General features: G+C 42.1%; 1 protein-coding gene across 4 annotated transcripts in view; it reads right to left on the reverse strand.

The window, feature by feature from the left end:
• Positions 1-13,582, reverse strand: part of LOC126478081 (golgin subfamily A member 6-like protein 22) — a 406,782-nt gene that overhangs the window by 331,107 nt on the left and 62,093 nt on the right. The window contains exon 1 of one of the 4 annotated variants that reach the window (XM_050103671.1): positions 1,876-2,165. The exons of 1 other annotated variant lie outside the window; for it this stretch is intronic. In XM_050103671.1, the coding sequence (XP_049959628.1) occupies positions 1,876-2,066 (191 nt within the window). In that variant the 5' untranslated portion in view covers positions 2,067-2,165. Of the gene's footprint in view, positions 1-1,875; positions 2,170-13,582 lie in introns of those variants that run through there. 2 more of the 4 variants (XM_050103670.1, XM_050103675.1) reach the window with 2 other exon arrangements.

The following is a 13,582-nucleotide window of genomic DNA, read 5'->3' on the forward strand; positions in this document are numbered from 1 at the left end:
TACAAACAAAACTATTTGACAGATCATGATGACGCTCATGTTATTGTTCATCAGAATAACAAAAACAAATCGTTATTGATTAGTGCCAGGTCGAAAACTTTCCTAATTGCACATCGCATGAACAATCTACATCTACATCTACATGATTACTCTGCAATTCACATTTAAGTGCTTGGCAGAGGGTTCATCGAACCACAATCATACTATCTCTCTACCATTCCACTCCCGAACAGCGCGCGGGAAAAACGAACACTTAAACCTTTCTGTTCGAGCTCTGATTTCTCTTATTTTGTTTTGATGATCATTCCTACCTAAGTAGGTTGGGCTCAACAAAATACTTTCGCATTCGGAAGAGAAAGTTGGTGACTGAAATTTCGTAAATAGATCTCGCCGCGACGAAAAACGTCTTTGCTTTAATGACTTCCATCCCAACTCGGGTATCATATCTGCCACACTCTCTCCCCTATTACGTGATAATACAAAACGAGCTGCCCTTTTTTGCACCCTTTCGATGTCCTCCGTCAATCCCACCTGGTAAGGATCCCACACCGCGCAGCAATATTCTAACGGAGGACGAACGAGTGTAGTGTAAGCTGTCTCTTTAGTGGACTTGTTGCATCTTCTAAGTGTCCTGCCAATGAAACGCAACCTTTGGCTCGCCTTCCCCACAATATTATCTATGAGGTCTTTCCAACTGAAGTTGTTCGTAATTTTAACACCCAGGTACTTAGTTGAATTGACAGCCTTGAGAATTGCACTATTTATCGAGTAATCGAATTCCAACAGATTTCTTGTGGAACTCATGTGGATCACCTCACACTTTTCGTTATTCAACGTCAACTGCCACCTGCCAAACCATACAGCAATCTTTTCTAAATCGCTTTGCAACTGATACTGGTCTTCGGATGACCTTACTAGACGGTAAATGACAGCATCATCTGCGAACAACCTAAGAGAACTGCTCAGATTGTCATCCAGGTGTGATCACAACATTGGCAGCAGTGGGAGGATGGGGAGAGGGGGGGGGGGGGGGGGGGGAGACTCGTAGTGGGACTTGTCAGACATATTAGCAGTAATTGCAGAATGGTACGAATCACATTATGTAGTGAAAGTTGCAGTGTCTGTCAGGCTTTCCATGGTGAGCTGGCAGTGTGACTTGTCAGTAGTAACTGTAGAACGTCACGGGTCACATTATACAACTGGATGTCGCACCGTTTGCCACTGTCTATCGGACTTCCCGCGGGGGCTAGTAGTGAGACTGTTCAGATACGCTAGCAATAATTTCAGAATGACACAAGTCATATCACACAACTCGAAGTTGCACCGTCAATCAGACTTCCACACGGAGCTAGCAATAGGACTTGTCAGGTATGTTAGCTGTAATTGCAGAATGACACGAGTCACTTTATACCGCTGGAAGTTGCATTGCCTACTAGACTTTCCACAGAGAGCTAGTAGCGGGACTTATCAGGTACGTTAGGAGTAACTGAAGACTGACTCGAATCACATTACGCAATGAACTTGCACTGTCTACCAGACTTTTCAGGGTGAGGGGGGAGCGGCTAGTAGTGCTGATATGTTAGCAATAATTTCAGGATGACAAGAGTCACATTATAGAGTTGGAAGCTGCTCTGTCTACCAGACTTCCACGAGGGTTAGAAGTGAGACTTGTCAGATACGCTAGCAGTATTTTAAGAATGCCACTACACATCATTATACTACTAGAAGTCTCACTGTCTATCAGTCGGATACTTGATTAGGGGTCGATAAAATGATCATTTGCTGAAGAATATTACAAGCCACCGTTAAAGAAATGAAAGTTTTAGTGCATATCAGATTTTGCACTGGGCTAGTGGGGGACGGTGCCGCACTGACCAGTAAGTGAAGAAGGCGGCGAGGGGCGGCTCGCCGCAGCCGGCGCGCTCCATGCAGTCGAGGATGTCCTGCGGGCAGGCGGCGCAGGCCCGCTGCACGGCGTCGCTGTCTGCGTCGCCATCGCCGCTGCCGCTGCCACTGCCGCTGCCCACGCTGCCCTCGAGGACGCTGTCTTCGTCGCCACTGTCCATCTTCTCGGGAGGCGTCGAGTGTCGCAGCTGAGCTGACCCGCGCGATAGCACGGCACGGGGCGGCCACTTGCTTCTGCTATGCTATTATTGGCGGCGCCGATCCGCCGGCTGCTTGCAGCACTAAATAAACCTGGCCGCTGGCACGGCGGCGGCGGCAGCAGCGGCGACGGGCGCGCGCTCTGCCCCTTCATCCCCCACTTCCTCCTGGCTGACATTTACGCGCCTTCCATTCGCTACTCGCAACTTATTACAAACGCTGGCAAAGTACATGGCATTTCTATTGCAGACCCTCCAGCAGCTGTTTTATGCACGTCGTCCAGCCCAAAAATTAATGAGGATCTGAGCACGAACAATAGGTGCAACAAACTGTACAGAGCTTGCCATCCCTGTAATAATATTTAGAGATCAAATGCTCTCAACCTAGACCTCCCACAACACAAGACCATAAAGAGAGCTTCAGTACTCTATGTCTCAGAATTCCTGAACATTTTTAGAGGAGGACAACTCATGGAACGTGGCCTAAACGACAAAAAGAATCTGAGAAAAATGAAGGACCCCCATCAAAGAAGGTGTGTGTAGAGAAACAGACACAACGAAGACCTCTACTGACATCTAGATAGAAATATCTTCTATAGTCTCTTAGTCGAATGGATTGGGTTTACGTCAACGGCCTCCAGCACTGTCTCTAGAGGCAAAGTAGATTACGAGCGCAGAAGGCTACTTACGAAAGACTGCAACTACAAATTGACCATACCAGAGATCATTACAAACTTCTTATGAGAACATCGGATTATCTCCAGTCACTAACAGCTATAGAAATGTGATAGGGAACCGAAACGAAAGAGACAAAGGAACAGAACGAGAGAATGGGGGACCAAGAGGAAAGATAGGATTACGGCCTATGCGACCCAGTAAAGGCCTAAATTGAATGTAGTAATACGATTAACATCGTCCAATCAAACTGAACTGTCTCTTAGACACTATTAGGGGAATGAGTACCAGTGTTTCACGACTGTAATCAGTCGACTCTTTTATAGTGATATCTATTGACGAAAAACAGGGAACATGAACTATGAGAAAATGATTGTACGAAATTTTATTCTACTGTTCTCAAAATTTATGTGGGACACAAATATCTCAACTTGTTGTAACACTCCATAAAATACGAAATGAGAAATCCTCAGCACCTTAAGAAAATGACTATGACATGCAAAGAAAAAGGATACTAAAAGTCGAATCGATGACCCACTGGATACATGTCTTTTATAAAGGAGCTGCTGTTTTCTATCTTTCAGTTTTGTATCGTCGTTTCTCCTAAAGACGGTATTCTAAAAGTTGATTTAAAAATATCGATCAATACTGTTTGGCAATTTTTAACTCTCGTTTATTTGCGATTAGTTCTGTTTCACTATACATATTTGCAAAACACTGTCAGTTTCCAGAAACTGTAAACGTTTTCTCTGGTGCACGTTCGGGCTAGTAGAATATAAATCATCGTTTCACGTTTTCTCGTTCTTATTTTAAGTTACTTAATTTAATTACACAACTCCTGATTGCTTCTATTTTTGCCTTCGCTATTTTACTCATGGCTCAAGTGTTTTCCTTAGAATATTTCTCACATTTCTGGGTTTTTGATTTTTCATCCAAGGGCATCATTTCCGCTTAACATATGTTCTAAATTTATTCCTCCTCTAAGGAACAGACGGCCTTATTATTAAGGTCATTTACAAACGTTCTCTGTATCGGTGCCTTCTAGATGCTGTGGAGTCTGTTGTGGGACTTCGGTCGCAGATTACTGCACTTACAGCCAAACTGACAAGAGAAGCAGATAAGTTCCTCGCGGCCGCCCTTGGAGTTCCCATAGTGTCGCCCGCAGCCCCACTCCCGGTCGCGACCCGAATCCACCCACTTTTAACAATGTGTGCCGCGCCAAACAAATTACACTACTACTTTGCTGACTTGATTGGAAGGTGGACCTGTATTAATTCTCTACACTAGTACGAAATAAAATCAGTCCAAACAATGATCGTCAGCCTGCCATTGGCCCTCCAAGAAGGGCTAATATTGTCACTAGTCCAACAGTAATATAGTGGTGATGAGACGTGGTCGATCGGAACGTTGAGAACGACTATATCTGTCCTCGCGTTCTCATGCAGTCCGACATGAGGCCACTGTCAAATGCCATAGCCCCCAAATCTGCATAGCACAAGATTCAATTACTCGGCCAAACAGAGACTCACAATGTGGGCCCTTTTAAACTCTTTCAGGTGCTGACAGTGCTATGTCTCACGAGTAGGCGGCGCCTCTGTGTACTTCACAGTGGTCACTCAACATCTGACGCTATTCACGCCCCTTATCTACCCAACCTACCAGGCCCGGTAACAACACTGAGCCGTGGTAAAAATTGCTATTTTGAAGAGCGCGCCGCACCGCGTAGTGTGAAGCAGTCACTCTCCGTTTCTGGCGGTGGCGCCGCTGTGGCAATCGCAGCTTTGGTGCCTCCCTCTGGTGGGAAAGGGGAAAGGTTGTCTATTCACGTGCATTTATGGGGCGCTATGAGCTCGCCAAAGGGGTCAATTGGTCAGCCGGGTCAGTGTGGGGCAGTCAGTGTCTGTCTGTCGTCCGGAGTGCTAGTATGTGTTAGGCCGCCAGTCTGCTCGAGTTTGTTCAGGCAATGGTCATTGGTGGTTGGATCGATCGGTTGGTCGGTCGCGCACTGGGACAGAAGATGACTTGTCTGTCTTGAGCGTCGGCGCATGTGAGGTCGCCACGTCAGTCCAGTGGGCCGCGCCGTATAGCGGGTAGTGACTTCGCGGCCGACACGAGAGCAACAGTAGTCAACCCACGACATCGGTCTGGCCGGTGCGAGCTGCGATGACGTGAGGCGGGAGATCGGCGCGCCTTCCTGCGTCCGTTGAAGCAGCTGGCAGCGGACGGTTCGGGAGAGCGTTTTGGGGGTGCTGCGCCAGGTCTTCGCCAGACATCGCAGTTTTTTAGAAGATATGATTTAGAAGAATGATTTAGAAGAAAGATTTAGAAGAATGATTCTTGATATGTTGTTTCATTTACTTGTTTCATTTACCTGTTAAATTCTACTTGTTTTCTTGGTCAGTCTCTCGTCCCCAGCTTGCTCGTCTGTCTCCCGTCCTTATTTGTTAGGCAGTTAGTGTTTGTCTGTCTGTCTGTCGGTCTGCCGGTCTGCAGTACTTTAATAGCTGCCTCTGTCATGTTTGTCGGATTCTGTGTTAACGAATTGATTGCTTGAAGTGTAACGGCCGAAATCCTGAAAAATGTTTTTATCTTGCCTGTCATCTTGAGAGGCGGTATATGTGTCATGCAGAGCATGTTTGTATATTTTATGTAAGACTGCATATCATTGGTTTTTATTTAAATAGTCATTTTAATACATAAAGTTGCCACCCTTCCACCGTAAGAGTATTTTTTTTTTTTTTTTTTTTTTTAAATCAAGTTGCGCCTTCGGCGGCAAGTTAATTTTTTTAATGTTAGTGGTTTGTACCATTTCCAGCCCTCCTACGGGGTGCATAGTTTATGTGCTTGTATGAGTTGTTAAAATTTTTAGTTTAAAGTAATCTGGTGTGTTGCAGATTTCCACCAGTGTAGTCTTTCAGAGTTTGTGTGCGGTCGTGACTACGGCCGTGTCAAAAGGGAGCCGCAAGGTTCTCTGCCCGAAAGCTCATGCTGTCAAAATTTATTCTTTCTGCCTCTGAATAAATTGTAACTTGATATTTAGAGGGTGCTCCTATACATCTACATCATTACTCTGCAATTCACATTTAAGTGCTTGGCAGAGGGTTCATCGAACCACAATCATACTATCTCACTACCATTCGACTCCCAAACAGCGCGCGGGAAAAACGAACACTTAAACCTTTCTGTTCGAGCTCTGATTTCTCTTATTTTATTTTGATGATCATTCCCACCTATGTAGGTTGGGCTCAACAAAATATTTGCGCATTCGGAAGAGAAAGTTCATGACGTCTTTGCTTTAGTGACTTCCATCCCAACTCGCGTATCATATCTGCCACACTCTCTCCCCTGTTACGTGATAATACAAAACGAGCTGCCCTTTTTTGCACCCTTTCGATGTCCTCCGTCAATCCCACCTGGTAAGGATCCCACACCGCCCAGCAATATTCTAACAGAGGACGAACGAGTGTAGTGTAAGCTGTCTCTTTAGTGGACTTGTTGCCTCTTGTAAGTGTCCTGCCAATGAAACGCAACCTTTGGCTCGCCTTCCCCACAGTATTATCTATGTGGTCTTTCCAACTGAAGTTGTTCGTAATTTTAACACCCAGGTACTTAGTTGAATTGATAGCCTTGAGAATTGTACTATTTATCGAGTAATCGAATTCCAACGGATTTCCTTTGGAACTCATGTGGATCACCTCACACTTTTCGTTATTTAGCGTCAACTGCCACTTGTCATACCATACAGCAATCTTTTCTAAATCGCTTTGCAACTGATATTGGTCTTCTGATGACCTTACTAGACGGTAAATATAATTTTGTATAATTCTAAATCTGTTTAAAAAAACGGGCTTTAGGAATAAAATTTCCATTTGTTGAAAGAATTTTAATTTTTTTTTTCATCAGTTACCCACTGGCAACTACTTCCAACTCACATAGTGTGATTAAATGTGTTAATGTTCTTGATGAATCGTTAGTAAATAAAGTAAATTCTTAAGAAAAGATTTTGAAAGTAATTTCACGGTTCAAATACTAATCGAGAAAAAAAATAGTCACTCGGGAAGCCTTTTTACATGTCACAGAGAATTGCAACTCTAATCTTTGACATGCCCAACGATGGTGTATACGTGTACAGATTTAGACTGACATCCGACCATGTCTTCTGGGTGCTTCACCTTAAGACGGTGTATATAGCACTTTCCTTCTACCTTGAGTAGGCCTGATGGTGAAGCCGTGAACGCCGGCCGCTGTGGCTGAGCGGTTCTAGGCGCTTCAGTCCGGAAGCAAGCGGCTGCTACGGTCGCAGGTTCGAATCCTTCCTCGGGCATAGATGTGTGTGATGTCCTTAGGTTAGTTAGGTTTACGTAGTTCTATGTCTAGGGGACTGATGACCTCAGATGTTACGTCCCATAGTGCTTAGAGCCATTTGAAAGATTTTGAAGCCATGAACACTTCTAAATCCACAGCGACTAGTAAAGTACATTAAAGACATCATTGAGAAGTTATCATACTAATGAAAATAAATAGTTCCTTGTTCTCCGGAACGAGTTGTGTAAATTGTTTTTCTGATGTGCAAATGCGAAACCAGCACGGTATTTATCAAAACGAGTGCGGGAAACAGCCTAAAAATTACACATTACCTAGGGTGTAGACAAACGCCTATCTTGCGCTCAGGTTCCAATCGGACATGACGTGCGTCCTTATCGAACAAGAAATCATCTGACGAGAACGAAAGGCTTTAGTCTTTCTTATTCTTATATTATCATATTTTTACATTTTAGGCTACAATACGAGGGCATTTCGGTTTGTGGTAGCAACGCGTGTATAACTTGCTCAGATATATGTATCATGATAGAAGAAATCAGTTTCGAAGGCATTATTTGGCCCACAGGTCATTAGACAAATATTTTCGTGGCGATCCCTGCATGATCTCGTTATTCTGGAAGGCACACTAGATCAACATAAGTATGCATCCGTCCTTGGGAACCATGTTCGCCTTACATACAAATTGTTTTCCGTGGCATGATGACATTTACCAGTAGGGCAATGCAACGTGTCACACAGCTCGCAGTGTATGTGCATGGTTCGAAGAGAATCAGGATGATGTTTCCGCAATCCCCTCGCCACCAAACTCCTCCGACTTAAACCTAACCGAAAGTCTGTGTGACCGCTTCGACCGGGTTGTCCACGCCATGGATCCTAAACCGAGGAACGTAGCGCAGCTGGCCACCGCAGTGGAGTCAGCATGGCTCCACATCCCTGTCGTTATCTTCCAGAAGCTCATTGACTCTCTTCCTGCAAGTATCGCAGTGGTCAGTTTTGCAGAAAATATTTATTCTGGCCTCTGACAGGTGGCACCATGGTATCTACCTGCAGGACAAAGCAGCGTGTCACACAACTCATAGTGTACGTGCCGGGTGGGATGAGGAAGAGATGAGGAAGGGAAGTGAATAGACATGTGTGGAGATAGCAATATATTAATAATTGCTTGAATAATTGGAAAAATTGATTGGAAACAAATTTGAAGGTAGTTTATGAATCTGTGCACAACCGTGGGTGAACTTTAACTGATACCATTATCAACAGACCTTTAATATCAATACATTCACGCTCAATAAACATAATTTGCATTACGTACTGCTTCACATTAATTCCCTTGTGTTTAGCCTTGATTTTAACAATGTCGATGCAGGAACGCTCCTCCTTATACCGCGTAAGTTCTTCTTGTCTGCACCGAACCTCTTGATGCAGGATCTCGGCCGCGCGTGAAATGATGAACAGATGGGAGTTGACCTCCTAACCGTGCGAATAAATTTTGCTTTTCTAATAACTTTTTATCATACTTTTAATGTACGGCTGAAATACACATTTTTAACTACGCATGCAAGCATACGTCCGGACGCTACCACTTCTTGAAACAAAAGGGTGAAGATACAGGAATTAATAAACTGAAGAGCGTATATCTTACTTTGTTTCTTACAGATGTATCAAACCATTATCCTTACCACAAAGCAACTCTTTAATTTACCTTTGGTGGTGACTATAACTCATTCAGTTTACATAAAGCTTATATATAAGAAAAGAAAAGAACGAAAACATAATATGATTCCATGCAGAAGGATTTGGCTGTTGGGTCGACTGCAATCTACAGATGATTGGAAAATAAGAAAGGAGTGATTGTTCGGCTCTTCCGCGTCAGTGGAGACTGGAAGAGAAGGATGCGGAATAGATAGATTAAACTAGAATGTATAGGCGGTTGAAGATGAGGAGTGCCTAGTTGTGGAAAGTTGTGTAGGCGTGAAGTCGTATTGAAGTGTGTCTCGTGTACTGAAGTCTATTAAGATAAAGTTTTCTCCTCGGTCGATTAGTAATGTATTTACTCTGTTATTTTTATCTCTATAAATATTATTGTAAGAGTGAGAATGATATTCACATGTACAATGCATCATTACAAACACTTTCAGTATTTTTTTCCTCCTTTGAGGTAATCGCTATTGCCTAAGAGCGCAGACTTACTGTGCAGAGATTAAAGACTATTTATTAGAACACTCAGTAAGTCTTTCTTAATTTCAGGAAATGTATATGAAATCTGCATAAGGCGTATGTCGCGATCTCTATCGGATAATTTTTTTAAAGCGATGTTTTTTATCGTTGAAAGCGTATCATCTAATATTGTTGCAGTCTTTGACGTGTCTGAGCCGTGAGTTGATTCCAGTAAGTTTTTAAGATGAACATAAACTCGTAAATAAAAGAGGAGGATGAAAAGCAATATCTATTGAGCTTATAGCTCTTCAAGGTGAGTCAGAACTCCAATAATATTTAGGTTTCTGCCAGAAAATTTCAGAAAGAAGTGATTTATGACTTTTGTTTAGTGCTTGCGTTTAAAATTTTTTTAGTGAATTGTAGATGTTTTGCGCAGTCTATGCGACAGGAAGGATGTCAAATTACTGAGCATTTGTGTGGGTGACACAGTAGCCCACCTCAGAACACACTCGCATGAAATACTCTGGCACATCTTACAGTTTTCATTTGGCTTTAGGCCAGTTTCTATACCAGTGTAGGTGAATGCTGAACTATAATAATGTTTCCACGTTGGATTCACTACTCATAGGCACGAAAACATGCTACGCATCGCTACATAGCTAATGCATTCATCAACACATGGCATTAGTTGCTTTAAATGCAACGCTAAGTTAGCCAAGTTCAAATTAAACCTTCTCAGTTGCAGCCAAAGATACTGCGACACAATGAACCTACCCGACCAGCTAGATTGCTGTGACTGTCATAAAATTATCTCATGACAGAAGAAGAACGTTGCGATTGTGGCATGTGGTGCAGTTACTGATATTAGGCTTTTATCTTCAAGTTTGGTGTTTCATAGTTAACGAAATTTCGGAAAATGGCAGTGGCTAATTACGAATGAAACATTTTGTGTTATGAGTACAAACTTATCCTCACTTCTCTGAACCATCAAGATTCTAGAGCAGTAAACATACATTCCAAAGAAAAAATACGTCAGATAAATTAGTTATTTGCCAAAGTGAACTGTGGAACATAGTTTCGCGAATGACGTTTCTCTAGCACAGCAGATTCTAAGAAAATACAAAAACATCGCAAATGAACTCTAAGTTGTAAAAGGTGACCATCGAAATTGGAACGTGAAAGTATATCATGGATCGTTATCAAGGATAGCTCCACCATAAATGGCAACATAAACTGAAATATAACTGTGTGAAATGGATATCATAATAAAGAGAATAAATAGTTCCTTATCTTACACAACAATTGTACATCAGCTGACGTCTCCAGCTTCTTCCAGCAAGAGAGAAGGTGTAAGAAAACTTACAAAATAGCTAGCATATGAAGGCACCCAAAGCAAAGATTACACGTTTCGCAGAGGTCTTTCCTCACTTAGGGTAACACGATTGTGGAACCAGGAGGTACATCCGATCATACAACTATAAGAAAGTAATTGTCAAATGGCACCCATCATTAGAGGAGTCTGCCATAGGTGAAGAAAATGCCGAAAACACGAATAATATGAGGGCTATCCACAAAGTACATTACGTTTTGGAATTAAAAATAAATAAAGTATTAAAAAATTTTTTATTATATACAGATGAAAGCCACACTTAAATACTACTTTTCTACATAGTTGCCATTTAAATTAAGGCACTTATCGTAGCGATGGACGAGCTTGGAAATTCCTTCGTCGTAAAATTCGGCCGCCTGCGCCATCAACCACGTGGCGACTGTCTTTTGGGACAGAAAAGGTGTGATTTTTGTGGATTTCCTGGAAAGAGGCACTACAATAAACTCTCAAAGGTATTGCCAAACTCTGCACAACCTCAGAAGAGCAATACAAAACAAGCGCAAGGGAAAGTTGGGCTCAAAGATCTTGCTGATTCACGACAACGCCCGGGCCCACACGGCAAATGCCACTCGTGAAGTTCTCGAATCTTTTAAGTGGGAGTTGTTTCCTCATCCGCCGTACAGTCCCGACCTGGCACCGAGCGACTTCCACTTATTCCCAGCAAGGAAGAAGTGGTTGGCTATGCAGCGTTTTGATGACGACGCACAGCTTCAAGAAGAGGTAACCACGTGGTTGAAGGCGCAGGCGGCCGAATTTTACGATGAAGGAATTTCCAAGCTCGTCCATCGCTACGATAAGTGCCTTAATTTAAATGGCAACTATGTAGAAAAGTAGTATTTAAGTGTGGCTTTCATCTGTATATAATAAAAAAAATTTCCAATACTTTATTTATTTTTAATTCCAAAACGTTAGTACTTTGTGGATAGCCCTCGTAAATATTTAATACAAGGAGATAAAGAATTTGAAGTTAAATTTTTGCAAAGGCTGAAGATCACAGAAAGATAGATGGAGACACTACTGATGGAAGTTGTGGTTCAAGTTGCCTGCGTAAGGGGAGGTCCGGTGGGGTGTTACAGTTCTAAACATCTCGCTGCTTCATTCACTAAAGCAACCCACCACAAAGCACGTGAGAGCGGCACCAACTCCCACCATTCGAAATGTTTACCCTATCTCCTAAAATGCTGCGCCACACGCCACATAAACAACACAGCAGCTCGCCATTTCGCAAACACCTTCTCCGCGGCTCATTTAACTCCGCCCGGACAAAACCAGCGTCAAATAAAGGTGGTGGAATTTTAATGATCTGGAAGTTGGCAGTCGCCTCCAAAAAGCGAGAGAGCAGAGCCACGGTGCATATAAATAGAGACTTGAAATGCACATTGCCACTGCAACTCTCGGCCCCTCTTATGCAGTATTTCGATCTTTGTACACCAATCTGTTCAATTTATTTTAGAATTCACCGTTTTCTTACCACGACTTCCAGTCAACAACCATTCTCTCTTTACGTGGTTTCGCACGTTGTTGGATAGACATGTACCGCTCAGTGCCAGCAATCTTAGCTGCCTTTCTGGACCAACACAGGGAACATTCTCTTCCAAAAATTTCTGTCCAACTCTGTAACAACGTCAACAGGATTTTAAAGTTTTGTTGAGAAAAGCCTGTGTCAATTACGATAATATTTCTGAGGTAGTACCAGATAAAACTAATATTTGAAATTATTTCTGGAATATTCCGACGGTTCTTGGAAGAACATGGACACATTAAACACATTGAATACACAATATTAAAGTTCCAAAATGATATTTGTTTACCAGTTCGCTATGAACCGGCTTTCGGCTTCCTAGGCCATCGTCGTATAAGTTAAGGATAGCATAAAAGGGGCTGGAAATTGAAAAACTAAGATTCCACCTTTACTGAACACGCTCTGAGTGAATATCATTCACATGTTACTAAATGTGATGTTCTCCACAGAGCAACTAAAGGTGGAAAACTAATATTACTCGAAATTCTGACAATTAATAAACACCATTCAAAGTCTGGACCTATTTCTTAATTACCAAACACAGTTCCATTACTCATCCTTACTAAAGAAGCAGCAGCTAGTTAATGTTTTGTCTTACCATTAGATGATATACTTGTTGTAACTGTTCCACATCCACATTCCATAGAATCCTTTCTCCTCTAAGCTCCCGCTGTTCTTTCTTTTACTGTCTGTTCACCACATTCATCAGTTTGTGTATATTACCTAATAGTCTGTGTTATTACTTTTATGAAGGTTTTGGCTTATACATTCATATACTTTTAATCTTTGAATGTAATGTAATACAAGATTTATTTGTGCAAAGCCTCTTGGGTATTACATTATGCTTGTGGTTTTGTGTCTTTACGCTCGTAAAATGTCACACATCTTTGAAAACCAATCTTTTTACAGCTATAAACTGTCGCTGAAATTGTTTGGACTATTTATGTAGTATTATATTACCTGACTATGGCCTATAAAGTCGATAGCCGGTACATAACGAACAATTAAATAAATATTATTGTTGAACATTAATACTGTGTATTCAACTTCTTCAGAAAAAAATACCACCGAAATACAACGCGTCTGAACCACCTGCGTTTTGCGGATTACCTTTTACTGTTTGCCTCTCTCTAGCGCATGCAAAGTACAGTAACGAAAACAAGATCTAAACGGAACAAGTTCGGAAGCAGGAGTGAAATAATGTGTAAACAAAGGCACTGAAGAGAAAATAGCACAAATCAATAATGAATTTAAAGTACAAGTGACAAATCTCTGCAGTTAGGACAGTTGCATAAAATGAATAAATGGACAGTAATTATAATAAACAGAAGAGTAAAATGGCCGAAAGTGTTTTTGATAAACTACTCAGAATTTTCAAAATCAAGATCGCGGTGTGTCTGATAACAACAATGT

The sequence above is a fragment of the Schistocerca serialis genome, chromosome 1, assembly GCF_023864345.2.
Source record: "Schistocerca serialis cubense isolate TAMUIC-IGC-003099 chromosome 1, iqSchSeri2.2, whole genome shotgun sequence".
Lineage (NCBI taxonomy): Eukaryota > Metazoa > Arthropoda > Insecta > Orthoptera > Acrididae > Schistocerca > Schistocerca serialis.